Source organism: Leucoraja erinacea, chromosome 9, assembly GCF_028641065.1.
Source record: "Leucoraja erinacea ecotype New England chromosome 9, Leri_hhj_1, whole genome shotgun sequence".
NCBI lineage: Eukaryota > Metazoa > Chordata > Chondrichthyes > Rajiformes > Rajidae > Leucoraja > Leucoraja erinaceus.
Window position 1 is genome coordinate 12,363,391 of NC_073385.1, and position 27,589 is coordinate 12,390,979.

The window sequence follows — 27,589 nt, forward strand, 5'->3', positions numbered from 1 at the left end:
CAATACATGATTACAATCAATCCATTTACAGTGTACAGATGTATGATAAGAGAATAACGTTTAGTGCAGGGTAAAGCCAGCAAAGTCGGGTCAATGATAGTCCGAGAGAAATCAGAGGTAGATAGTAGTTCAGCACTGCTCTCTAGTTGTGGTATGATGTTTCAGTTGCCTGATAACAGCTGGGAAGAAACTGTCCCTGAATCTGGAGATGTGTGTTTTCACACATCGATTCCTTTTGCCTGATGGGAGAGTGGAGAAGAAAGTTGTTTGTGTATGTTTCCAATTAAATCAGTTCATAATATACATGAGTGCAATCGAGCCATATACAAGTCCAACATGTAGTGCACAGAGAAAAATCCCAAACTGCAGTTACCAATACCAATAGGAAAATACCAAAGTGGATGGTGCAGTTGGTAGAAGTGCTGCCTCACAGCGTCAGAGACACGGATTCGATTCTGACCTGGAGTGTTATCCATGTGGACTTTGCACATCCTCCCTGTGACCGGGTGAGTTTCGGCCATGCAGGTTATTAGGTTAGATAGTTAGACAAAAAATGCTGGAGAAACTCAGCGGGTGAGGCAGCATCTATGGAGGGAAGGACATAGGCGACGTTTTGGGTCGAGACCCGAAGAAGTCTGAAGAAGGGTCTCGACACGAAACCTTGCCTATTCCTTCTCTCCATAGATGCTGCCTCGCCCGCTGAGTTTCTCCAGCATTTTCTGTCTACCTTTGTTTGTTCCAGCATCAGATGTTCTTTCTTATACACACAGGTTATTAGGCTTCTATAAATTGCCCCCTAAGAAGTGGATGTGAAAGTGGGATAATATAGAATTAGTGTGAATGGGAGATCGATGGGTGGCATGGGGCTCGGTGGGCCAAAGATGTGTGCAGGAACTGCAGATGCTGCTTTACAGAGCAGATAAACACAAAATGCTGGAGTAACTCAGCCGGACAGGCAGCATCTCTGTACAAAAGGAATAAGTGACGTTTCGGGTCGAGACCCTTCTTCTAACTGAGAGTCAGTGAAAAGGGAAACCAAGAGATTTAGACAGCGATATAGAACAAATGGATGAAAATAGAAATAGACTGTTGTTTCCATGCTGTGTCTCTGAATTAAACTATAATTTACAGCATTGCCCCTACAAAGGGAACTGAGCACAATTCTTGGGGGCTGGGTAGAACATAAAGTGGACAGTGAATGAGCTACATTTGGAGCCTAGTTGCAAATTGGAAACATTGCCTAAAGGCAAACACTTGATCCAAGAGGCCAAATGGTCTCTGCGTGTTGCGTCACCCATCTGCCAGTACTCCAGGCGCGGCTTCAGCACGACGCGGGTTTGCCAGCACTCTGCGCGTGGCGTCAGCGCGCAGAGGAGCCGGCGGCGTGTTACGTGTTACGTGTTACGTGTTACGTCACCGCGCCGCTCAGCTGCCAGTACTCCAGGCACGCTTTTGCCAGCACTCTGCGCGTTGCGTCAGCGCGTAGTGGAGGAGGCGGCGGCGGCGTGTTGCGCCAGAGTCACGTGACGCCAGTGTTCTGTTCCTGACCTCGGGCGTTGCCTGTGTGGCACCTTGGTCCCGTGCGGGTGATTGACAGGTCGCTGGTGCAGAGGGCGATGCCGGGCATCAAAGGGCAGCAGGAGCGCAGCAGGTATGCAACGGGCAGGGCAGGGCAGGGCAGGCGGATTGCAAGCAATGGGTGCTGCAGGCAGCATGGCACCACAGCATTAAAACAGCAGCACTCCCACTAACGTGGGCATCATCCAGCCCTGCTCAGATTTGCATCGCTTTTGAGCTTGTCTGGGTCTATGGCAAGGAACGAGGGCACTGGCAGGGAATGGCCATTCTTCACCTGGGAACTCTGACAGTGAGCTATTCCACTGTGTGGAGGCCACAGACTTGCTCCCACTGTTGGAGATGCTGGATGCATTCAGACTTAGTTGACTTGAGACCTTAATAAACTGATCTTGAAACCTTGAGTCTAAGATCTCAAGAGATCTGCCCTTACCTCAAGTCTGATACATTGACTTGAAGCATCTCCTCCACTGCCTGGGCTGAGATCAGCTCACCAGTACTAGTTGGCACCAGACCCGGTGGCTGAGTTACAACTGTTGGGGCCAGGGTTCGATCCTGACCTCGGGCGTTGTCTGTGTGGAACTCCCTGGGTTTCCTCCCACACCCAAATACCTGCAGGTAGATCAAAGATCAAAGGGGAATTAATGGCCATGTCAGAGGGAATAAAGTACAGGTCAGAGAGAAATAAAAGAGGAAAAGGGCCGTGTGTTATGTATGCATGTAGAGGAGCAACAAGTACATGGATAGAAAAAGGTTTAGAGGGATATGGGTCAAATGAACCACTGACCATTTCCCCACTGTTATTAGATACTTGAGCTGACTTCTAATATGCTAAGATAGACACAAAAAGCTGGAGTAACTCAGCGGGCCAGGCAGCATCTCTGGAGAGAATGAATGGGTGAGCATCTCTGGAGAGAATGAATGGGTGACGTTTTGGGTCGAGACCCTTCGAGCTCGTGTAATGTACGTAGGGGCTCGTACGAGTTAAAAGTAACAATTTTTTTCATCACGAGTATTTTTTTACTCGTGGACTTTTTTCACAGTATTGAAAAAACGTCACGAGTTTACCGGATTTCCCAAGTACCTACCGTTACACGTACGAGCCGCTACGAGACATCCACGAGCTCCTACGCACCCGCTACGAACATTACACGAGCTCAAATTAGGGGAGAACTCGGGAGAACTCTTGAATTACCTCGTACAGTGGGACAGGCCCTTAACCGTGTATTTTGCACTTTGTTTCCATTCTGACTTGTACTATACGTTGTGTTCATGTATGGGATGATATTCATGCATATCACGCAAATCAAAGTTTTCACACAATCTTGGTATGCCTGATAATAACACCACGGTGGTGCAGCAGTAGAGTTGCTGCCTCACAGCGCCAGAGACTCGGATTCGATCCTGACTGTGGGTGCTGTCTGTACGGAGTTTGAACATTCTCCTGGTGACCATGTATGTTTTCTCCGGGTGCTCAGGTTTCCCCCCACACTCCGAAGACATACAGGTTTGTAAGTTACTGGCTTCGGTAAAATTGTAAATTGTCCCTAGGGTGTGTGGGATAGTGTTAGTGTACAGGGATTGCTGGTCAGTGTGAACTCGGTGGGCCGGAGAGGCCTGTTTCCGCACTGTATCTCTAAAGTCTAAAGTCACGAACTGTTGTGGCCATATACGGAAGGATTTGCCGGCATATCATGCAAAACAAAGTTATTATTGCTGTAGGTACACAAAAAAGCTGGAGAAACTCAGCGGGTGCAGCAGCATCTATGGAGCGAAGGAAATAGGCGACGTTTTGGGCCGAAACCCTTCTTTGGCCCGAAACGTTGCCTATTTCCTTCGCTCCATAGATGCTGCTGACCCGCTGAGTTTCTCCAGCTTTTTTGTGTACCTTCGATTTTCCAGCATCTGCAGTTCCTTCTTAAACACTTATTATTGCTGTATCTTGGTGCACGTGACAATAACAAATCAATACCTAAACCTGTAGGAAGGAACTGCAGATGCAGGTTTATACCAAAGACCAATACAAATTACTGGAGTAACTCAGTGGGACAGGCAGCATCTCTGGAGGGAAGGAACAGGTGACGTTTCGGGACAAAACTGAAAAAGTCCTGTCTGAAGATTTGGGTCACCCATCCTTTCTCCCCAGAGATGCTGCCTGTCCTGCTGAGTTTCTCCAGCATTTTGTGTCTATCTTCAATGCCCGAACACAAGAGGACTCGAGCTCGAGGAGACATGTTGGCCGGTATGACGGAGTTGGGTCGAAGGGCCTGTTTCCGTGCTGCTGCGTGACTCTACGCCTCTCCTTTCAGGCCGAAGCTGGACGTTCTGCTGTTGAAACGATTCCTGCGGATCCAGGCCATCCTCTTCCCATCATGGTCGTCGCAGAGTGTGCTGATGTTCGCCACGCTGCTCTCTGTAGCATTGCTGGGTGAGTGTCCCTCCTCTTCCCCACCTCGGCGACCCGTCACCTTACGGCCGCAGCGACTCCCGCGGCAGCCAGCATGGGGCCTTAGCACCGCTGGCCGACTCCCAGACCAGAGACAGACTCAGAGGGCGGTGGAGGCAGGTTCTCTGGATACTTTTCAAGAGAGAGCTAGATAGGGCTCTTAAAAATAGCGGAGTCAGGGGATATGGGGAGAATGGCAGGAACGGGGTACTGATTGGGGATGATCAGCCTTGATCACATTGAATGGCGGAGCTGGCTCGAAGGGCCGAATGGCCTACTCCTGCACCTATTGTCTATTGTCTTTTGTCATCGGGTATCCGTGCGGAATTCCGAGGCCTGCCTGAGTCACTTGCTAACGTCCATATGTTCTCGGATCAGAATTAGCCCATTCAGCCCATCAAGTCTACTCTGACCAGTTTCAATGTACTCCTGATTAAACTTTGCTGCTTGTATGCCTCGTTGTCACCTTCCCCTGAAAAAACATTGATCCGTTCTACATTTCCCTTGATCGACGTCTCCTTTGATCTCTCGTTTTCACACTTTACCCATCCATATCTCTAGTCTCCCTCTCCCCTGACTCTCAGTCTGAAGAAGGGTCTCGACCCGAAACGTCACCCATTCCTTCTCCAGAGATGTGCCTGTCCCGCTGAGTTACTCCAGCATTTTATGTCTATCTTTGGTGTATCTATCTCGATTTTACCAGCCTCTGCAGTTCCTTGCTGCACAAGTCTACTCTGCCATTAAATCATGGCTTATCTATCTTTCCCACTCAACCCCATTCTCCTGCCTTCTCCCCATAACCTCTGACACCCGCACTAATCAACAACCTATCAAGCTCCACCTTAAAAAATATTAATTGACTTGGCCTCCACAGCCGTCTGTGGCAACGAATTCCACAGATTCACCTCCCTCTGACCAAATAAATTCTTCCTCATCTCCTTCCTAAAAGTACTACCTTTTATGTGTAAGAAAGAACTGCAGATGCTGGTAAAATCGAAGGTAGACACAAAATGCTGGAGCAACTCAGCGAGTGAGGCAGCATCTATGGAGGGAAGGAATGGGTGACGTTTCGGGTCGAGACCCTTCTTCAGACTGATGAAAGGTCTCGACCCGAAACAGCGCCCATTCCTTCTTTCCATAGATGCTGCCTCACTCGCTGAGTTACTCCAGCATTTTGCGTCTCCTTACATCCTTTTATTCTGAGGCTGTGGCCTCTGGTCCTCGACTCTCCCACAAGTGGAAACATCCTCTCCACATCCATTCTATCTGCCTCTACCTGAACCCAGCTTCAGATCTGTGACGTGGATAAGAAGAGAGAGGGATAAGATGCAAATCACACCAGGGTCTGGCTTTACCTCAGGACAGGTCAGCAGAAGACCTGGCTTCATGTTCAGCACAGACATTGTGAGCCGAAGGGCCAGTTCCTGTGCTGTATTGTCCCATGACAACCCTGGTCCCATTCATTTGAATGTCATCACCCAGCCTGTGAAGCAGAGGGTACACAAAATTGCTGGAGAAACTCAGCGGGTTCAGCAGCATCTATGGAGCGAAGGAAATAGGCGACGTTTCGGGCCGAAACCCTTCTTCAGACTAGAGGGCAGTTTCTGAATTGTTTTGTGTCACTTTTGTGCTGTTCAATTATTCGTTAGTTTCCTTTTTCGACTCTCGAAATCTATTTCAATTGTGAAATAGTGAAAAGGCCAGAAGAGGTAAAAACTCAGTAGAAATAGAAAAATGAAAGGTGTTTGCAATTTAAGAAGGGACAGATTAATGAAGGTTCTGTTGAAGTGAAATGTGAATCTGGCTGTGATTTAGTTTAGAGATGCAGTGTGGCAACAGGCCCTTCGGCCCACCAAGCCCACGCCAACCAATGATCACCCATGCACTTGTTCTCGTGTACTAGAAAAAACTAGTGTATTGGTGTAAAAACATCAGTAGAAATAAATGAAAGGTGTTTTTGATTTAAGAAGGGAAGGATTAATAAAGGCCCACAAAAATGCTGGAGAAACTCAGCGGGTGCAGCAGCATCTATGGAGCGAAGGAAATAGGTAACGTTTCACCCTACAAGAACCTGTGCGCGAAGGGCAAGTTGCTTCTAGCGGTGTGCAGCTCTGCCTCAGGCCGGTCAGAGAGACTAAGGCATGGACTACTCACGGCTGAGTTGGTGCACGCGGGCTCTGGATGGACACTGTTCTGACTGTCCCCCCGGTTTTATTCCTTCACAGAGCAGCTGGTGGTTTACCAGGTGGGGATTGTCCCCAGCCGCTTCTTCAAAGTTCTGGGCAGCAAGGACCTGGTTGGTTTTAGAGACCTGACCTCCGTAGCCATCTGCCTCATCGTGGCCAACTCTCTGGTGAGTGAGTGAGTGAGTGAGTGAGTGAGTGAAGCAGATATTCCCAAAGCAACTGAAGGTACAGAGAAGGAGGGCATTATAAGTCAAAATGTATGTTGCTTCTGGTTTCCACGTTCAGCTCTTTCCTGCTTGATGCATTGGGCTGAAGATGTTTACAAGATGCCTGTTGTTTCTCCCTGTCCGCCGTTCAGGCATTAGCGGGACTGGGCTTGGCTCGGTCTCGGGGATAGCGGAGCGCCCTATAAGCGGTCCTGCCGCCGGTTGCTGCCCTCCCTGGGATTGAACGCTCCTCTGGTGGAGTTTGAGCAGGGGCAGTTCTCTTCGAGAGTCTTTTCCTGAGTGTACTCATTCTGAAATACAACACAAACTCGACTCTCCTTCTCCGTTAGATTTTCCACTCTCAGTTAGGGCATTATTCTTTGGAGCGCAGAAGGTTAAGGGGGGACTTGATAGAGGTTTTTAAAATGATGAGAGGGATAGACAGAGTTGACGTGGATAAGCTTTTCCCACTGAGAGGAGGGAAGATGCAAACAAGGGGACATGACTTGAGAATTAAGGGACAGCAGTTTAGGGGTAACATGAGGGGGAACTTCTTTACTCAGAGAGTGGTGGCTGTGTGGAATGAGCTTCCAGTGAAGGTGGTGGAGGCAGGTTCGTTTTTATCATTTAAAAATAATTTGGATAGTTATATGGACGAGAAAGGAATGGAGGGTTATGGTCTGAGTGCAGGTATATGGGACTAGGGGAGAATACGTGTTCGGCACGGACTAGAAAGGTCGAGATGGCCTGTTTCCGTGCTGTAATTGTTACATGGTTATATACTTACCTAACGGTCCGTTTTTAAAGTGCAGCTGGAGAGCCCAACTCCAGCTGCCACCGCTGTTGCACTGCTGGCGTAACGCCGCGCCTGCGCACTGAGCGGGTTCTTCACGTAGTCACTCACGTGACTCCGAAGTAAAATTAAGATTCTGTGGAGTTTTGTAGAGCAGAGAGATCTAGGAGTGCAGGTGCATGGTTCCTTGAAGGTGGAGTCGCAGGTGGCCAAAAAAGCGTTTGGCACTTTGGCCTTCATCAGTCAGAGTAATGAACATAGAACTAGGGAGGTAATGTTGCAGTTGTGTAAGACGTTGGTGAGGCCGCATTTAGAGTAATGTGTTCTGTTCTGGGTGCCATGTTATAGGAAAGACGTTGTCAAGCTGGAAAGGGTACAGAGAAGATTTACAAGGTTGTTGCCAGGACCAGAGGGTCTGAGCTATGGGGAGAGGTTGAGTAAGGTGGGACTCAACTTCCTTGGAGCGCAGGAGGATGAGGGTGATCTTATAGAGGTGTATACAATCATGAGAGGAATGGAGCAGATAGAGTCTCTTGTCCAGAGTGGGGGAATCGAGAACCAGAGGGCATAGGTTTAAGGTGAAGGGGGAAAGATTTTTATCAGAATCCGATGGTGACATTTTCACGCACAGGATGGTGGGTGTATGGAACGAGCTGCCGGAGGAGGTAGTTGAGGCTGGGACTGTCACAACATTTAAGAAGCAATTAGACAGGTACATGGATCAGACAGGTTTAGAGGGATATGGGCCAAACGCAGGCAGGTGGGAATAGTGTAGATGGGACATGTTGGACGGTGTGGGCAAGTTGGGCTGAGAGGCCTGTTTCCGCACTGTATCACTCTTCCACAGTCAACTATGGACTATTGTGGGCTCCATCTTTCCTTGGTCATAGATGCCTGCTCTGATTTGCTCTGTACCTTTTCATACCTCTAGTTTCCCTCTCCCCTGACTCTCAGTCTGAAAAAGGGTTTTGACCTGAAACATTACCTATTCCTTCTCTCCAGAGATGCTGCCTGATCCCGCTGAGTTACTCCAGCATTTTGGGTCTATCTTCAGTGTAAAATGGCATCTGCAGTTCCTTCCTACAGACAAACCAACCTGCCTTTCATTAACTCCATTTACATGTTACGCTGTAACGACATCTCACTACGGCCACTCCCTCTTCTCGCCTCTCCCATCGGGCAAGAGGTATAGAAATGTCAAACGCACAGCTCCAGATTCAGGGACAGTTTCTTCCCAGCTGTTATCAGGCAACTGATAGACCCTACCAACAGTGGATATTCTTCCTTTCTTTTTCCCGCCCCCTCCCCACATCAGTCTGAAGAAGGGTCTCGACCCGAAACGTCGCCTATTCCTTCTCTCCATATATGTTGCCTCACCCGCTGAGTTTCTCCAGCATTTTTGTCTACCAACAACTAGATAGCGATCCTGAACTACTATCTACTTTATTATTCCGATCTTTAATCGGACTTTACTGGACTTTCTCTTGCACTGAACATTATTCCCTTTATCCTGTATCTGTACACTGTGGGCGGCCTGACTGTAATCATGTATAGCCTTTCCGTTGACTGGTTCGCATGCAACAAAAGCTTTTCACTGTACCTCGGTACACATGACAATAAACTAAACTAAACTATGGTGAATCTGTGGAATACATTTCCAAGTCGATGGATATTTTTAAGGTGGAGATTGATAGGTTCTTGATTAGTACGGGTGTCAAGGGTTATGGGGAGAAGGCAGGAGAATGGGGTTGAGAGGGAAAGATAGATCGGCCATGATTGAATGGCGGAGTAGACTTGTTCGGCCGAATGGCCTAATTCTGCTCCTAGAACTTGTTGTCACTTCAGGTTTGCGGCCTACAACTTATGAACGTATCTTGCGGTCCATCTTGTTCCCATTGTTGACCCCCCTCCACCACAAACCCTGCTCTAGTCCAGCAGTTACCTCCCTGGTCCAGGGGGGATTCTCCATCCCCGGCCCAGAGAGGGAATGGCTCCTCGGCCCATCGTCTTGTGGCGCGGGTGGGATGACCTTGCCCACTGAGTTTGACTCCAAGGGACGGCTTTTCTCTTTCAGCTGAAGAGTTTTGACCAATACATCTCGAACCTGATGTACATCAGATGGAGGAAGAGCCTGACCCAGAACCTGCACCGGATCTACTTCAGGAGGAAGGTCTACTACACCCTGAACGTTCTCCACACCAGCCTGGACAACCCGTAGGTGGAACCTGAGTTTTATTACAAGGTGGTCTCCCATTAGCCTGATCGATGCGGACTGCCCATGGTCAACCCAGTGTGGATGGGCTAGGAATGGGGGGGATGTGGGAGACACTTGCTCCCCAGCTTACCAATGCCCGACTTATGAACAGCGAGCACCTGGGAGACTGGCGAGATGGATTTAGTTTAGTTTAGAGATACAGGCCCTTTCGGCCCACCGGGTCCGCGCCGACCAGCGATCCCCGCATATTAACACTATCCACACACTAGGGACAATTTTTTACATTTATACCAAGCCAATTTACCTACAAATCTGCACGTCTTTGGAGTGTGGGAGGAAACCGAAGATCTCGGAGAAAACCCACGCAGGTCACGGGGAGAACGTACAAACAGCACCCGTAGTCGGGATCGAACCCGGGTCTCCGCCGCTGCATTCGCTGTAAGGCAACAACTCGACCACTGTGTCACCGTGTTGGTCTGCAGGCATCTTCATAAGTGACAGGAGCAGAATTTCGGCTTTCGGCTCATCAAGTCTACTTCGCCATTCTATCATGGCTGATCTATCTCTCCCCCTCAACCCCATTCTCCTGCCTTCTCCCCATGGCCCATGACACCCGTACTAATCAAAAATCTATCTCTCTCTGTCCTTGAATTATCCATTGACTTGGCCCCCACAGCCTTCTGTGGCAATAATTCCACAGATTCAACAACCTCTTCACCATCTTCTGTGGTTTGAGAACTCAGTTCGTGGGCATATTTCCCAATCGCAAATTCTATGCGTCCATCCAAACTTGCATTCTCCCCGTGACCCCGTGGACTTCTCTGGGTGCTCTGGTTTCCTCCCACATTCCAAAGATGTGCAGGTTTGTAGGTTTAATTGGACTTGTGTGTAGGATGTGAAACTGGGCTGACATAGAACTGGTGTTGGGTGATCGCTGGTCAGCATAGACTCGGTGGGCTGAAGGGCCTATTTCCATGCTGTATCTCTAAACTAAACTCGAAGCTAAATTTAGAATAATAGGTACATGGGAGCTTGTTACAGATGGAAATCTAATAGATGGGTTTGGGCGATCTGTTTGAGGGCGTACAGTTTAGTTTTAGTCTAGTTTCAGTTATATTGCCGCGTGTACTGAGGTACAATGAAACGCTTCTTTTGTTGTGTGCTATCCAGTTAGTGGAAAGACTATACATGGTTACAATCAAGCAGTCCACAGTGTACAGATACAGGGTAAAGGAAATAATGTTTAGTGCAAGATGGGAGGCACAGTGATGCAGCAGTAGTGTTTTTGCCTTGCAGTATCAGAGACCAGGGTTCAATCCTGACAATGGGTGCAGTCTGTATGGTCTTTGTACATTCTGCCCCGTGATGGCCTGGGTTTTCTCCAGGTGCTCGGGTTTCCCCTCGTACTCCAAAGAAGTACAGGTTTGTAGGTTAATTTGGCTGGTAAAAATTGTAATTTGTCCCTGTGGGATGGGGCTAGTATGCGGGGTGATCGCTGGTCGACGCAGACTTGGTGGGCCAAAGGGCCGTAACCCTGAAACTAAATAAAGTCCAAGGGTCGCCAATGGTAGATCAGGACCGCTCTCGAGTTGGTGAGAGGACGGTTCGGTTGCCTGATAGCAGCTGAGACTATGAGCCAGGCTTGAGATGTTAATTGTGTAGGAAGGAACTGCAGATGCTAGTTTAAACCGAAGATTGACACAAAATGCTGGAGTAACTCGGCGGGTCAGGCAGCATCTCCGGAGAGAAGGAATGGGTGACTCTTCGGGTCGAGACCCTCCTTCAGATGTTACTTGATCGATTGATACTTTATTGTCACATGTGACTTTTCACAGTGAAACTCTTTGTATTGTGTACAATACACAGGTCTGCAAAGAGTCGCCACGTAAAGGTGGTCGACAAAGTTACAATAGTAGTAAATATTGACCCCATGTTCCCTCCTCCATCTCCCCCCCCTTCCCTTCCCCCGCAAGCTGAGTCCCTCTTCATTCTCTGCGGCCCTCTCCTCTCGCTCCCCACCTCTCTCCCCTCTCCCCCCTCCCCGCTGAGACCACCTCCGTATCTGCATTTACACATCGTTGCTTCAGCTGCGTGGATCTGTTGGTGTCATTATCCACAGCGACCAGCGCATCAGCCAGGACGTGGAGAGGTTCTGCCGAGGGATGAGCACGATGGCCACCAACCTCATCATCTCCCCCTTCACCCTGACCTACTACACCTACCAGTGCTTTTACAGGTAACGCCGGGTGGGGGGAGGGGACGGGGGGGGGCGGGGGGGGGGGGGGGGGGGGGGGGGGGCGGGGGGGGGGGAGGGAGGGTGCAATGAGGAGCTGCAGTCCTGGCTCCTCTCAGATGAGACAGACTCGTCCAATCTGGGTCAGGTCGCCTTTATCTCCAATGTACACACCTTGAGATGTCTGACCCAATGTGTTGGAAGGAACTGAATGCAAATCGACACAAAATGCTGGAGTAACTCAGCGGGACAGGCAGCGTCTCTGGAGAGAAGGAATGGGCGACATTTCAGGTCGAGACCCTTCTTCAGACTGGTGTTAGGGGAGTGGGCGGGACAGAGATAGAATGTAGTCGGAGACAGTAAGGCTGGTGGGAGAACTGGGAAGGGGGAGGGGATGGAGAGAGAAGGAAAGCAAGGGCTATGTGAAGTTAGAGAAGTCAATGTTCATACCACTGGGGTGTAAACTACCCAAGCGAAATATGAGGGGCTGCTCCTCCAATTTGCGCCGGGCCTCACTCTGACAATGGAGGAGGCCCAGGACAGACTGGGATTGGGAGGGGGAGTTGCTGAGCCGATGGGAGATCAGGTCGGTTAAGGCTCACTGAGCGGAGGTGTTCAGTGAACCGGCAGCTCATTTCACCCTTTGTGTGAAAACGTTACCCCTCATGTTTCTTATAAAATATTTCCCCCTTCACCTTAAACCTGTGCCCTCTGATCCTCCATTATACCTGTCCAAGTGTTTCTTAAACGCTGTCATCGTACCTGCCCCAACCCACACTATTTGCCACCTCGATGCCCACTTTGAGCTAAGCTTCATGCCACAAATGCCTTGGCACAGTTCCGCTCCTGCCTCAGTCCCACTCCCAGAAATGAAACCCCATCCCATCTCTTGTGTAACTTTTCACTCCAACTCACAGGCAGCATTAATCCATTCTCTAACAAAAAAAATCATCCGTCTACTAACACACTACCGACTCCCATTGGGCACCTGACTACGGGTGCTGTCTGTGTGGAGTTTGCACGTTCTCCCCGTGACCACGTGGGTTTTCCACATTCCCAAGACGTACAGGTTTTTTCACACCGTACCCTTCCGTATCTCTGTGTCTCCCTCTCCCCCGACTCTCAGTCTGAAGAAGGGTCTCGACCCGAAACGTCACCCATTCCTTCCATCCAGAGATGCTGCCCGTCCCAGCTGAGTTACTCCAGCATTTTGCGTCTATCTTCTGCATCTCCAGTTCCTTCCTACACATCTGTAGGTTAATTGGCTTTGGTAAAAACTGTAAAACTGACCCAGTGTGTTTAAGATAGTGCTAATGTACGGGGATCGCTGGTCGGCAAGGTCGGGGTGTGCCTGTTTCCGAGCTGTGTCTCTAAAGTGGCCATAGCCTAGTTTGCCTGGTGGCTTTGTGCTGGTGAAGTGCCTTGTGTCTCTACAGTACGGGCTGGCTGGGCCCCGTCACCATCTTCATATACTTCATCATCGGCTCCGTGGTCAACAAGGCTCTGATGGGACCCATTATCCCAACCCTCGTACAACAGGAGAAGCTGGAGGGAGACTTCCGGTGAGAAGTACTTGAATTCTCACTGTCATCAGTTCTCGCAGCAGAATAAGGCCATTCGGCCCATCAAGTCTACTCCGCCGTTCAATCAAGGCCGATCATCTCTCCCTCTCAACCCCATTTTTCTGCCTTCTCCCCATAACCCCTGACACCCGTACTAATCAAGAATCTATCACAGGCAACGTTTCGGGTCGAAACCCTCCCTCAGACTGGGGAAGGGACTCAGAAAGGGTCCGAGGTTGGGTTTCGACCCAAAAGTCGCCTATTTCCATCGCTCCATTGATGCTGCCTCACCTTCTGAGTTTCTCCAGCATTTTTGCCCACCTTCGATTTTCCAGCATCTGCAGTTCCTTCTTAAACAAGAATCTATCTCAGCTTTCTTTGCCTTAAAAATATCCACTGATTTGGCCTCAACAGCCTACTGTGGAAATGAATTCCACAGGTTCACCACCCTCTGACTAAAGAGTTGGGATTGAGGGTGTTGAAGGTCTAAGTGATTAAACGACAACCGCACTAATCAAGTATCTGCCAATCTCCGCCTTAAAAATACCCATTAACTTGGGCTGCACAGCCGTCTGGAAATACATTTGCCACCTCATTCCTCCTCATCTCTAATTTCTTTGGTCAGAGGGAGGCCAAGTCAGTGGGTATGTTTAAGGCAGAGATAGATAGATACTTGTGCGGGTGTCAGGGGTTACAGGGAGAAGGCAGGAGAATGGGGTTAGGAGGGAGAGATAAATCAGCCACGATTGAATGGCGGAGTAGATGTGATGGGCCGAATGGCCTAATTCTGCTCCTATCACTTGTGAACTTTAAATCGCTGCATGCTGGGTGACGGGGCTGCCATTTTTGTGGGGGGGGGGGGGGGGAGGGAAAGAGGACTTGACCTATGAGTAGAAAGTGTGGTGGAAGGAACTGCAGATGCTGGTTTACACTGAAGATAGACACGTAATGCTGAAGTAACTCAGTGTGACAGGCAGCATCTCTGGAGAGAAGGAAAGGGAAGAAGAGGAATAGAAATGGGCCCCTTGACTCTGTCTGAAGAAGGGTCTCGTCACCTATTCCTTTTTCTCCAGAAAACCATTGGTCAACACAGTGGCAAAGCGGTGGAGCTACTGCCTTACAGAGGCCCGGGTTCGGTTCTGACTACGGGCGCTGTCTGTACGGAGTTTGCACGTTCTCCCCGTGACCTGCGTGAGTTTTCTCCGAGATCTTCGGTTTCCTCCCCCACACTCCAAAGACGTACAGGATTGTAGGCTAATTGGCTTGTCGTAAATGTAAAAATTATCCCTACTGTGTGTGTGTGTGTGTGTGTGTGTGTGTGTGTGTGTGTGTGTGTGTGTGTGTGTGTGTGTGTGTGTGTGTGTGTGTGTGTGTGTGTGTGTGTGTGTGTGTGTGTGTGTGTGTGTGTGTGTGTGTGTGTGTGTGTGTGTGTGTGTGTGTGTGTGTGTGTGTGTGTGTGTGTGTGTGTGTGTGTGTGTGTGTGTGTGTGTGTGTGTGTGTGTGTGTGGGCCGAAGGGCCTGTTTCCATGCTGTATCTCCAAACTAAACTTAAACTAAATAAAAAGTGTGGATTCTCTTATGTAGGAAGGAACTGCAGGTGCTGGTTTAAACTGAAGAGAGACACAAAATGCTGGAGTAACTCAGCGGTACAGGCAGCATCTCTGGAGAGAAGGAATGGGTGACGTTTCGGGTCCCGCTAAGTTACTCCAACATTTTGTGTCTGTATCTTTGCGTGGATCTTCTCTGGGTGCGTTAAGCTGTGGGGGGGAGAGGATGGAGTGCATGCCTGTATTCGTGAGGAGAATTCTAACCCTCTTCTTGCCCCTCTCTGCCGCAGATTCAAGCACATGCAGGTCCGTGTCAACGCCGAGTCAGCAGCTTTCTACCGGTACGGCCACAGTGCACCCCACGGCTGGACAATCGGTCAACCATACCGGCTGTCCATCGCACGGCCCGGAATCCCAGCTCGTAACCCCTTGTTGACTTTGAGGGCTGAAGTGTAAACGGGAGGAAGTCCACTAGGGGGCGGCACAGTATCACAGCAGGTGGAGCTGCTGCCTCACAGCGCCAGTGACTACAGGTGCTGTCTGTACGGAGTTTGCACGTTCTCCCCGAGCCCGCGGGGTTTTCTCCGAGATCTTCGGTTTCCTCCCACACTCCAAACACGTACGGGTTTGTAGGTTAATTGGCTTGGGTTTGTATACTGTGTATTAGTGTTAATTTTCCCTAGTGTGTGTGTGTGCAGGATAGCATCAATGTCCAGAGGTCGGTGGGCCGAAGGGCCTGTTTCTACACTGTATCTCGAAACTAAAACGGTGCAGCAGGTTTAGTTTAGCATGGAAACAGGCCTTCAGCCCACCGAGTCCATGCTGAACACTCATCAACTGTTCACAGTAGCCATAGAGCCAAGCAGAATGGAAACAGGCCCTTCGGCCCACCGGGTCCATGCCTACCAGCGATCCCCGCACATTAACACCATCCACTAGGGACAATCTTTCCATTTACCAAGCCAATTAACCTACATACCTGTACGTCTTTGGAGTGTGGGAGGGAACCGAAGATCTCGGAGAAAACCCACGCAGGTCACGGGGAGAATGTGCAAACTCCGTACAGACAGCGCCCGTAGTCAGGATCGAACCCGGGTCCCTGGCGCTGCATTCGCTGTAGGGCAGCAACTCTACCACTGCGCCACCGTGCCAGTGTGTAGGGAGCGGATGTGAAAGTGGGATAAAATAGAACTGAGAGAACTACCGTTTAAGAAGCATTTACGCAGGAACATGGTTTGGAAGAATATGGGCCCAATGCAGGCAAGTGGGACTAGTGTCGATGGGACATGTTGGTCGGTGTGGGCAAGTTGGGTTTGAAGGGCCTGTTTCCCTTCTGTTTGGCTATATGGCTACTGTGATCGGTGTTCGGCATGGACTCGGTGGGCTGAAGGGCCTGTTTCCGTGCTGTATCTCTAAACTCACTCCAAGTCAGTATGTAGAATGTAGCCAGAATGGCTGACGGATCTATGGGGGGACCTCATTGAAACATACAGAATAGTGAAAGGCCTGGACAGAGGGGATGCGGGGAGGATGTTTCTACTAGTGGGAGAGTCTAAGACTAGGGGTCATAGCCTCAGAATTAAAGGATGTTCTTTCAGGAAGGAGATGAGGACAACATTTCTTCAGTCAGAGGGTGGTGAATCTGTGGAATTTTTTGCCACAGAAGGCTGTGGAGGTCAAGTCAGTGGATATTTTTAAGGCAGCGATAGATAGATTTTTGATTAGTACGGGTGTCAGAGATTATGGGGAGAAGGCAGGAGAATGGGGTTAAGAGGGAGAGATAGATCAGCCATGATTGAATGGCGGAGCAGACTTGATGGGCCGAATGGCCTAATTCTACTCCTAATTCTACTCCTATAGGGGTCACAGCTTAAGGATAAAGGGGAAATCCTTTAAAACCAAGATGAGAAGAACTTTTTTCACACAGAGAGTGGTGAATCTCTGGAAGGGTCGTTGAGGCCAGTTCATTGGCTATATTTAAGAGTTTGGATGTGGTCCTTGTGGCTAAGGGGATCAGGGGGTATGGAGAGAAGGCAGGTATGGGATACTGAGTTGGATGATCAGCCATGATCATATTGAATGGCGGTGCAGGCTCGAAGGGCCGAATGGCCTACTCCTGCACCTAATTTCTATGTTTCTATCCCTTATGACCTGAACCACCATGCTGTCTGAGTTCAGTCAAGGGGTGAGAGTAGACGGGTGTTTAGTAGTGGGGAGGTGGGGCGTACAAGGTGACGCGGAGCGCCGGATGTCAGGGTGGGACGTGGATGTCCGCACTCTCGGCTGGGTGGGAGCGGACCCTTCAGCCCGGTCTGAACCGCACCGTCTCCTTGCAGAGCAGGACGGGTGGAGCAGATGCGAACAGACCGGATACTCCAGGAGCTGCTTCGTACACAGGGGAGGCTGGTGACCAGGGAACTGCGGCTCTACAGTGAGTAGAGGCTGTACCTGACAAACCTAACACTGTATATTGAGCCCTACACCGACCGACATCTGATCCACTATTATTGATTGCTTTTTACGTGTGTGTGTGTGTGTGTGTCTTTATATGTGTGCATGTCTATGTGTGTGCATGTCTATGTGTGTGCATGTCTATGTGTGTGCATGTCTATGTGTGTGCATGTCTATATGTGTGCACGTCTATATGTGTATATGTATGTGTGCTTGTCTATATGTGTGTATATGTATGTGTGCATACATGTGTATACATATGTGTGTGTGTATATGTGTGTGTATATATATGTATGCGTGCATACATGTGCATGTACAAATATGTGTGTATATTTATATATGTGTATAAGTGTGTTTATATGTATATGTATGTGTGTATGTTACTTCTTTCCCTCGTTTATTATATTGTTTGCAGTGTACTATGTTTCTACATTCTGTTGTGCTGCTGCAAGTAAGAATTTCATTGTTCTATCTGGGGCAGAGGACGATAAAACACTCTTGATGCTCTTGACCTCGTGTCTCCCCACCTCACCTCTATGTAACCCTTGGTCTGTGACTCTTCCTTCCTTCCTCAGTCGGAGTGAACATCTTCAACTACCTGGGCAGCATCGTCAGCTACTTGGCCATAGCCATCCCCATCTTTGCGGGCCGCTACGATGGTCTTGCCCCGGCTGATCTGATTGAGCTCGTCAGCAAGGTATGGCCTTGGTCCCTGTCACTCGGTGTCGGTCTGAAGCCAAAGCGTAGAGTGGATGTGGAGAAGATGTTTCCACTAGTGGGAGAGTCTAGGACCAGAGGTCACAGCCTCAGAATAAAAGGGCGTTCCTTTAGGAAGGAGATGAGGAGGAATTTCTTTAGTCAGAGGGTGGTGAATCTGTGGAATTCATTGCCACGGACGGCCGTGGAGGCCAAGTCAATGGATGTTTTTAAGGCGGAGATGGATAGATTCTTGATTAGTGCATGTGTCGGGGGTTACGGGGAGAAGGCAGGGGATTGGGGTTGAGAGGGAGAGATAGATCAGCTATGATTGAATGGCGGAGTAGACTTGATGGGCCGAATGGCCTAATTCTGCTCTTATCACTTGTGCACACTTAAGAACAACGTTGCTTGATCAACGTGCAGCTTCCCTTCCCCTAACCTAGACCAACACAACATACACGTTGTAATGAAAATGTCATCACCTGTTTTGCTGGACACTTGTGCTCGGTCCGCCAAGGCCTGCTGGATCTCTCGGTTGCTGAAGATTTCACCACCCCTTCCCATTCCCATACTGACCTTTCCGTCCCGCGCCTCCTCCATTGCCAGAGTGAGGAACAGCACCTCATATTTAGTTTGGACAGCTGACAGCCCAGCGGTAGTCTAAAGAAGGGTCTCAACCCGAAAACTCACCCATTCATTCATTCAAAGATGCTGCCTGTCCCGCTGAGTTACTCCAGCAATTTGTGTCTATCTTCGGTGTGAACCAGCACCTGCAGTTCCTTCAACTTTAGGTAACTTTTACAAACACTCCTCATCCTTGTAAATCCTCTCTGCACTCTGGAGAGAGCTGCTGGGGATTCTCGCCATTCTCCGAGGATCACAGCCTTCTCCTTAAGCCGTACAGCCGGGAAACAGGCCCTTCGGCCCAACTTGCCCACGCCGACCAACATGTCCCATCTACACTAGTCCCACCTGCCTACATTTAACCTGTCCTGTCCACGTACCCGTCTAACTGTTTCTTAAACATTGCGACAGTTTCATAGCAAAAGGATTTGAGTATAGGAGCAGGGAGGTTCTACTGCAGTTGTACAGGGTCTTGGTGAGACCACACCTGGAGTATTGCGTACAGTTTTGGTCTCCAAATCTGAGGAAGGACATTATTGCCATAGAGGGAGTGCAGAGAAGGTTCACCAGACTGATTCCTGGGATGTCAGGACTGTCTTATGAAGAAAGACTGGATAGACTTGGTTTATACTCTCTAGAATTTAGGAGATTGAGAGGGGATCTTATAGAAACTTACAAAATTCTTAAGGGGTTGGACAGGCTAGATGCAGGAAGATTGTCCTGATGTTGGGGAAGTCCAGGACAAGGGGTCACAGCTTAAGGACAAGGGGGAAATCCTTTAAAACCGAGATGAGAAGAACTTTTTTCACACAGAGAGTGGTGAATCTCTGGAACTCTCTGCCACAGAAGGTAGTCAAGGCCAGATCATTGGCTATATTTAAGAGGGAGTTAGATGTGGCCCTTGTGGCTAAAGGGGATCAGAGGGTATGGAGAGAAGGCAGGTACGGGATACTGAGTTGGATGATCAGCCATGATCATATTGAATGGCGGTGCAGGCTCGAAGGGCCGAATGGCCTACTCCTGCACCTAATTTCTATGTTTCTACCTGCCTGAACTACCTCCTCCGGCAGCTCGTTCCATACACCCAGCACCCTTTGTGTAAAAAAAAGGGACCCACCAGGTTCCCATTAAATCTTTCCCCCCCCCCCCCCCCCCAACCTCATGTCCTCAATTAAACCTATGTCCTCGATTCCCCTGCTCCAATGAGCCGAATGGGTGAGTGTTCGACACTCCATGGCTGGAGTTCGCATTTCCAGAGTGTGCCACTGGGTGGTGCTGCAGGACGTGAATAGAAACACCAGGAAAGCCACAAACTGCTGGAGTAGTTTGCTCAGCGGGTCAGGCAGCATCTCTGGAGAACATTGGGCACCAATGTTATAGGAAATCAGCTTCGGTCACCATGTTATAGGAAAGATGCCGCCAAGCTGGAAATGGTGCAGAGAAGATTTACGAGGATGTTGCCAGGACTCGAGGGCCTGAGCTATAGGGGCAGGCTGAGCAGGATGGGACTCTATTCCTTGGAGCGCAGGAGGATGAGGGCTGATATTATAGAGGTGTACAAAATCATGAGCGGAATAGATCAGGTAGATGCACAGAGTCGCCTGGCCAGAGGGGGGGGGGGGGAGATTTTATTGGAATCCGAGGGGTAGCGTTTTTACACAGGTGGGTGTATTGAACGAGCTGCCGGATGAGGTAGTTGAGGCTGGGACTATCCCAACATTTAAGAAACATTTAGGTACATGGATAGGACAAGTTTAGAGGGATATGGGCCAAATGCTGGGCAGGTGGGTCTAGTGTAGCTGGGACATGTTGGTCGAGGTAGGTAGGTTGGGCCGAAGGGCCTGTTTCCACGCTGTATCACTCTGTGACTAGCCAGGAACAATATTGGGCAGTTCCTGGGACACGGTAGGGGAAAGGACTGAGAGGCTGTGTGACTCTATAACGCTCTAAGCACCAGCACCCAACCTGCCCAGTCTCAGGTGTGAGCAGGTAGGGCACAGTGGTCAGCGTTTGCCAGGGGAGCCTTGTCTGTCGCTGTTTAGTTTAGGGATACAGCGCGGAAACAGGCCCTTCGGCCCATCGAGTATGAGCGGACCAGGGATCCCCGCACACTAACACGATCCCACACGCACGAGGGACATTTCACATTTGTACCAAGCCAAATAACCTGCAAACCTGTACGCCTTTAGAGTGCGGAGAAAACCCACGCGGGTCACGGGAAGAAAACCCACGCAGGTCACGGGGAGAACGTACAAACTCCGTACAGACAAGCACTGGTATTACCGTCAGGATCGAGCCCGGGTCTCTGGCGCTGTGAGGCAGCGACTCTAACACTGCGCCAACATGCCGTGTTGTGCCCTGTCAGGCGCAGGCAGCCAGTGATTCACTCCTTGTCCTCTCTCCGTCACAGAATGCCTTTGTGTCCATCTACCTCATCAACTGTTTCAGCCGTCTCATCGACCTCTCGACCACTGTCTCTGAGCTTGCCGGCTACACACACAGGTAGGTAAAACCATGCCGGTACATGGGAGATTTATTTTTTTGGAATAGAGTATATTTATTTTGTTTTACCTTCTAAGTCGTGTTCATGAGGTCATAAGCAATAGGAGTAGAATTAGGCCATTCGGCCCATCGAGTCTGCTCTGCCATTCAATCTATCTATCCCTCTCAACCCCATACACCTGCATTCTCCCTGCGTTTACTAACCAAGAACACAGTGTGGAAACAGAAGGTAGACTCAAAGTTCTGGAGTAACTCAGCGGTTCAGGCAGCATCTCTGGAGAAAAAGGATGGGTAACGTCTCTGGGTCGGGTCTGCAGAAGGGTCTCGACCTGAAACTTTTCCCATCCCTAATCTCCGGAGATGCTGCCTGACCCGCTGGGTTACTCCAGCACTTTGTGTCCACCTTCGGTATAAACCAGCATCTGCAGTTTCTTCCTGCAGAGCGTGGAAACAGGCCCTTCGGCCCACCAAGTGTGTGTCCCCCCCCCGACCAGCGATCCCGCGTACACTATACTATCCCACTGTTGCATCCTACGCACTGTGGGGAGGGGGCGAGATGACGGGGTAGAGAGGGCAAGGTGAGGGAGAAGGGTGGGGGGAGGGGCGGGGGGAGAGGGGGCAGGGGGGAAAGGGGCGAGGGCGAGAGAGGGGGGCAAGGAGTGAGGGAGGGCTGGGGGGTGAGTGTGGGGGGGGTGGGGGGAGGGAGGGGGTGGGGTGGGGGGGGGGGAGGTGATGGAGGGGGGAGTGACCGCGCGGGGGGGGAGGGGGGTGAGGGCAGAGAGGGAGGGGTTTTGAAGGCAGGCAGGGAGAGGGGGAATTAGAGCAGGCGGGGGTAGATGGAGAGGGAGTGAGGGTGCGTGCGGGAGAGGGGGTGTGGGAGGAAAGACAGGAGTGTGGGACAGTGAGCCCAGTGCTGAACTATAAAGTTGCCAGTGCAAAATAAACCTCGCCTCCAGCCCTCGCTTCCCCCGGTCTCCCCTCCGTTCTCCAAGGGTCTAGGATTGTCGGACCCGCCGATTCTCACTCGCTCTCTCCTTCCCTCCTCCGCTCCGTCACGGACAGAATCGGGGAACTGCAGGAGGCGATCGGCCGTCTCTCCGCATCACGAGGCAGGCGCGGAGCCTCCACGCTCGAAGACCTGCCCCCGTCGCATGAGTAAGTCTTAATTAGTTGGTGGACACAAAATGCTGGAGTAACTCAGCGGGTGAAGCAGCATCTCTGGAGAGAAGGAATGGGCGACGTTTCAGGTCGAGACCCTCCTTCAGACTCAGCGTAATTAGTCAGGTTCAGTTTAGTTTATTGCCACGTGTGCCGAGGTACAGTGAAAGGTTTGTGTTGCATGCTAACCAGTCAGTGGAAAGACAATACAGGTGCACAACCTTTTTATCCGGTGTTCCGGAAACCGAAAAACTCCGAAAACCGGCCATTTTTTCCAGATGTCGTCTGCGCACCAAAGCTCGCGTTTGGCGCCAAACTTGACCCGAAACGACCCACGGTCAACCCAGGTCTGTACTACTGTAGCGGCTGCCTCCTCCCCGGAGACCGGGGAGACGCTTAAACATCTGTAAATCATTGCTTAAATGTTAGTCAGTTAGTTTGGAGGGCTTTTATGTGAAGGGGGGGGGTGAAGGGGTAAACTTTAATTCTTAGTCCCTACCTGGTCGGAGAGGCGGGGAGCGGTCAATGCCTTACCGGGTCGCCGTGCAGTAAGGTCCGCAGCGCAGTGGCCGCCAACTCCCAGCTGGGGCTGTGGGCGGCGCCGGTTGTAGCTCCGACCCCGGCAACTCTACCCCTGGCTGCGAGGCGCTCAAAATCCAGCGCCGCCCGCGGCCGGACACCCCAGCTCCGCGAATGTTGGGAGTCGCTGGATTTGGAGCCGCGCAGCCAGGGGTAGAGTTGCCGGGGTCGGAGCTACAACCGGTGCCGCCCGCGGCCGGACGGAGCCCCCAGCTCCGCGAGGTTGGGAGTCGCCGACCAGGTAGGGGACTAAGAATTAAAGTTTCCCCCTTCACCCCTACTCCACCACCACCACCACATAAAATCCCTCCAAACTAACTGACTAACATTTATGCAATGATTCTCCCGGTCTCCGGGGAGGAGGCAGTCGCTCCAGACTTTTCAAGCCGCCCGCGCTACCTACCTAATCTACGCTAAAAATCTTCCATTCGGAAATCCGAAAATGTCCGAAATCCGACAAGTGTCTGGTCCCAAGGCTTTCGGATAAAAGGTTGTGCACCTGTACATGATTACAATCGAGCCGCCCACAGTGTACAGACACGTGATGAAGGGCATAAGATTTAGCGGCAGGTAAACTCCGATTAAAGATAGTCTGAGGGTCTTCAATGAGGCAGACAGTATACATTAACTGATGCGGTCCCCAATTTACCTGCCAGTACATCCTTAACACGTGGGAAGAAACTGGAGCATCTTTATAGTCAAAGGGAGAATGCACAAACTCCACACTGACGGGACCACGGGTCAGTTCACAAGTTGTAGGAGTAGAATTAGGCCATTCGGCCCATCGGGTTTATTCCGCCATTCAATCATGGCTGGTCTCTGCCCCCTAATCCCATTCTCCTGCCTTCTCCCCATAACCCTTGTAATGAGTGGAGTCATGCACACATCAAAACACAACACATATTTATTAAAGTCCACTTACAGCATTGGTCTGCAGAATGTTACAGTACCTAACGGCTACTCAGACTGAATTATGTAAGCATAGAAACATAGAAATTAGGTGCAGGAGTAGGCCATTCGGCCCTTCGAGCCTGCACCGCCATTCAATATGATCATGGCTGATCATCCAACTCAGTATCCCGTACCTGCCTTCTCTCCATACCCCCTGATCCCCTTAGCCAGAAGGGCCACATCTAACTCCCTCTTAAATATAGCCAATGAACTGGCCTCAACTACCCTCTGTGGCAGAGAGTTCCAGAGATTCACCACTCTGTGTGTGAAAAAAGTTCTTCTCATCTCGGTTTTAAAGGATTTCCCCCTTATCCTTAAGCTGTGACCCCTTGTCCTGGACTTCCCTAACATCGGGAACAATCTTCCTCCATCTAGCCTGTCCAACCCCTTAAGAATTTTGTAAGTTTCTATAAGATCCCCTCTCAATCTCCTAAATTCTAGAGAGTATAAACCAAGCTCTTGGTAATATATAGATCGCATATTAGAAGGAGCAACTACTAACAAGCATTACAATTGGTTAGTAGGAAATAACCAATTTACAATCCTTGACCCTCGTTCTAATCAAGAACTTGTCTATCTCTGCCTTAACAATATCCACTGACTTGGCCTCCACAGCCCTGTGTGGCAGTGAGTTCCACACATTAACTACCCTCTGACTAAAGCAGTTCCTTTCTAAAAGAGCGCCTTTTTAATTGTGAGGCTGTGACCTCTGGCCCTAGACTCTCCCACCAGTGGAAACATCCTCTCCACATCCACTCTATCTAGGCATTTCATGATCCTGTAAGTTTCAATGGGGTTCTCCCCTCAACCTTCTAAACTCCAGCGAGTAGAGGCCCAGTGCTGTTAAGCACTCAAACAGGATCGGCAGCTGCAAGGAAGCAGGACTTTGGATGGAAAACACACAAAGGGGGACCCTGCGTTGAGGAGGGGGGGGGGGGGGGGGGGGGGGGGGGGGGGGGGGTGGGGGGTGAGGGGGGAGAATGAAGGCGGACCTGATGCGCGGGGTACTTTGTATCTTTGTCACCGCTCTTTACGTGGCGACTCTTCGCATACCTTGGGTATACACATGTGATAATAAAGCATTCGTTCATGCATTCATCCATTCATTCAAGTGCTGGAGTAGCTCCTCACATCAAGCAGCATCTCTGGTGAACTTTGAGTCCTGATCTGAAACAACTTTTTTTTCCATGAACCCAGTTTCCTCAGTTCCTTGTGTCTCCCTCCAGGATTATGGAGGGATATGGATCACGTGCAGACACTGGAGATTGGTTTAATCCGGCATCATGTCCATCACGGACATTGTGGGCCGAAGGGCCTGTGCCCGTGCTGTACTGTTTTCTATGTCCACCTGATGCATAGGAATCAGAATAAATGAATGAATAAGTTTATTGGCCAAGTATGTTCACATACAAGGAATTTGCCTTGGTGCTCTGCTCGCAAGTAACAACACGACATACAGTAAACAATTAAGAATGACACTTAAAACATTAAACATTAATAATGAAACATAGTTTAAACATGTGAATGAAATGCCAGAGCAAAAGGAGGCTACAGATTTTTGGTTATTGAGTAGAGCTACTACCCTTGGAAAAAAGCTGTTTTTATGTCCGGCTGTGGCAGCTTTGACAGTCCGGAGTCGCCTTCCAGAGGGAAATGATTCAAAGAGTTTGTGGCCAGGGTGAGAGGGGTCAGCGATGATCTTCCCCGCTCGCTTCCTGGCCCTTGCAGTGCACAGTTCAAAAGGAATAGATCGGGTAGATGCACAGAGTCTCTTGCCCAGAGGAGGGGAATCATAAGGTGCAGAGCACATTGGCTTAAGGTGGGGGGGGGGGGAGCTTTAATAGGAATCTGAGGGGCAGCTTTTCCACACAAAGGGCGGTGGGTGTATGGAACGAGCTGCCAGAGGAGGTAGTTGAGGCAGGTACTATCGCAACGTTTAAGAAACATTTAGATAGGTACCTACATGGATAGGACAGGTTTGGAGGGATATGGGCCAAACGCGGGCAGGTGGGACGAGTGTAGATGGGACATGTTGCTCGGTGCGGGCAAGTTGGGCCACAGGGCCTGTTTCCACGCTGTGAGACTCTATGGTAAAGCTCACATCTATCTTCTCCAGGAGCGGCTTGGATTCGGAGGAGGAGGAGGAGGGAGAGATGGATGGGCAGGGGCAGTCTGACCACACTGCCTTCATCCTGGAGCGGGTTTCCTTCACCGCCCCCTGGTCTGAGGAGCTGTTGGTGAAGAACCTGACCCTGAAGATCACGTCGGGACAAAGCCTCCTGATCATCGGCAACACGGGCACCGGGAAGACCACTCTGCTCCGGGTCCTGAACGGATTAAGGGAGATTACCCAGGGTAAGAATTATTCGTAGAAACGAGGAACTGCGGATGCTAGTTTACTAAACGGTGGTAGAGTGGCTGCCGCAGAGACCTGGGTTCGATCCTGACCACGGGTCCTGTCTGTACGGAGTTTGTACGTTCTCCCCGTGACCTGTGTGGGTTTTCTCCAGATTCCTCCCACATGCCAGATACGTACAAGCATGGCTTCTGTACATTGCCCCGAGTGTGTAGAAACTGGGACCACATAGAACCAGTGTGAACAGATGATCGTTGGCCCATGCTGCATGTCTAAAACTAAGACACTAAAAGCTAAAACACAAAGAGCTGGAGTTACTCAGTGGGCCAGGCTGCATCTTTGGATGACATGGATAGATAACGTTTTGTGTCGGGACCCTTCTTCAGACTGATTGTCTGGGGTGGGGGGGTAGAAAAAAAGCTGGAAGTTCGTATGTTCTAGGAGCAGGATTAGGCCATTCGGCCCATGAATTCTACTCCGCCATTCAATCATGGCTGTTCTATCTCTCCATCCTAACCCAATTCTCCTGCCTTGTCCCCATAACCCCTGACACCCGTACTAATCAGAAGAGAGAAGGGTCAGGACCAAGTACCTGTAGTATTGCATGCAGTTTTGGTCTCCAAATCTGAGGAAGGACATTATTGCCATAGAGGGAGTGCAGAGAAGGTTCACCAGACTGATTCCTGGGATGTCAGGACTGTCTTATGAAGAAAGACTGGATAGACTTGGTTTATACTCTCTAGAATTTAGGAGATTGAGAGGGGATCTTATAGAAACTTACAAAATTCTTAAGGGGTTGGACAGGCTAGATGCAGGAAGATTGTTCCCGATGTTGGGGAAGTCCAGGACAAGGGTCACAGCTTAAGGATAAGGGGGAAATCCTTTAAAACCGAGATGAGGAGAACTTTTTTCACACAGAGAGTGGTGAATCTCTGGAACTCTCTGCCACAGAGGGTAGTTGAGGCCAGTTCATTGGCTATATTTAAGAGGGAGTTAGATGTGGCCCTGTGGCCAAGGGGATCAGAGGGTATGGAGAGAAGGCAGGTACGGGATACTGAGTTGGATGATCAGCCATGATCATATTAAATGGCGGTGCAGGCTCGAAGGGCTGAATGGCCTACTCCTGCACCTAATTTCTATGTTTCTAAGTGTGGCAGGTAATGGGTGAACACAGGCTGGGGGGGGGGGGGGGGGGAAGAGGGGGGGGGGGGGGGGGGGGAGGGGGGGGTGGGGGGGGGGGAGGGTTGTTTGGGTGGCTGACAAAGGCCAGAGATGAAAAAGAAACAGAAGGTCTGAGACTAAGGGACTGAAGGAAGTGTATGAAGGAAACCGTCTGAAGAAGGGTCTCGACCCGAAACATCACCTATTCCTTCTCTCCAGAGATGCTGCCTGACCCGCTGAGTTACTCCAGCATTTTGTATCTATCCCTGATCTGCTGCTTCCCTGGGTGCAGTGAAGCCTCCGCGCGCGTCTGAGCGATAGAGTTGCTGACTTACAGCGCTTGCA

General features: G+C 50.2%; 1 protein-coding gene across 2 annotated transcripts in view; it reads left to right on the forward strand.

The window, feature by feature from the left end:
• Positions 1-1,446: 1,446 nt before the first annotated feature.
• The window catches only part of LOC129700007 (lysosomal cobalamin transporter ABCD4-like), a 33,510-nt gene continuing 7,367 nt past the window's right edge, over positions 1,447-27,589 (forward strand). Inside the window, exons 1-12 of one of the 2 annotated variants that reach the window (XM_055640138.1) lie at positions 1,454-1,651; positions 3,885-4,003; positions 6,247-6,374; positions 9,281-9,420; positions 11,541-11,657; positions 13,091-13,216; positions 15,054-15,104; positions 17,100-17,194; positions 17,790-17,911; positions 20,948-21,039; positions 22,102-22,194; positions 25,844-26,082. In XM_055640138.1, the coding sequence (XP_055496113.1) occupies positions 1,617-1,651; positions 3,885-4,003; positions 6,247-6,374; positions 9,281-9,420; positions 11,541-11,657; positions 13,091-13,216; positions 15,054-15,104; positions 17,100-17,194; positions 17,790-17,911; positions 20,948-21,039; positions 22,102-22,194; positions 25,844-26,082 (1,357 nt within the window). In that variant the 5' untranslated portion in view covers positions 1,454-1,616. Of the gene's footprint in view, positions 1,652-3,884; positions 4,004-6,246; positions 6,375-9,280; positions 9,421-11,540; positions 11,658-13,090; positions 13,217-15,053; positions 15,105-17,099; positions 17,195-17,789; positions 17,912-20,947; positions 21,040-22,101; positions 22,195-25,843; positions 26,083-27,589 lie in introns of both variants that reach the window. The other variant, XM_055640139.1, reaches the window with a different exon arrangement.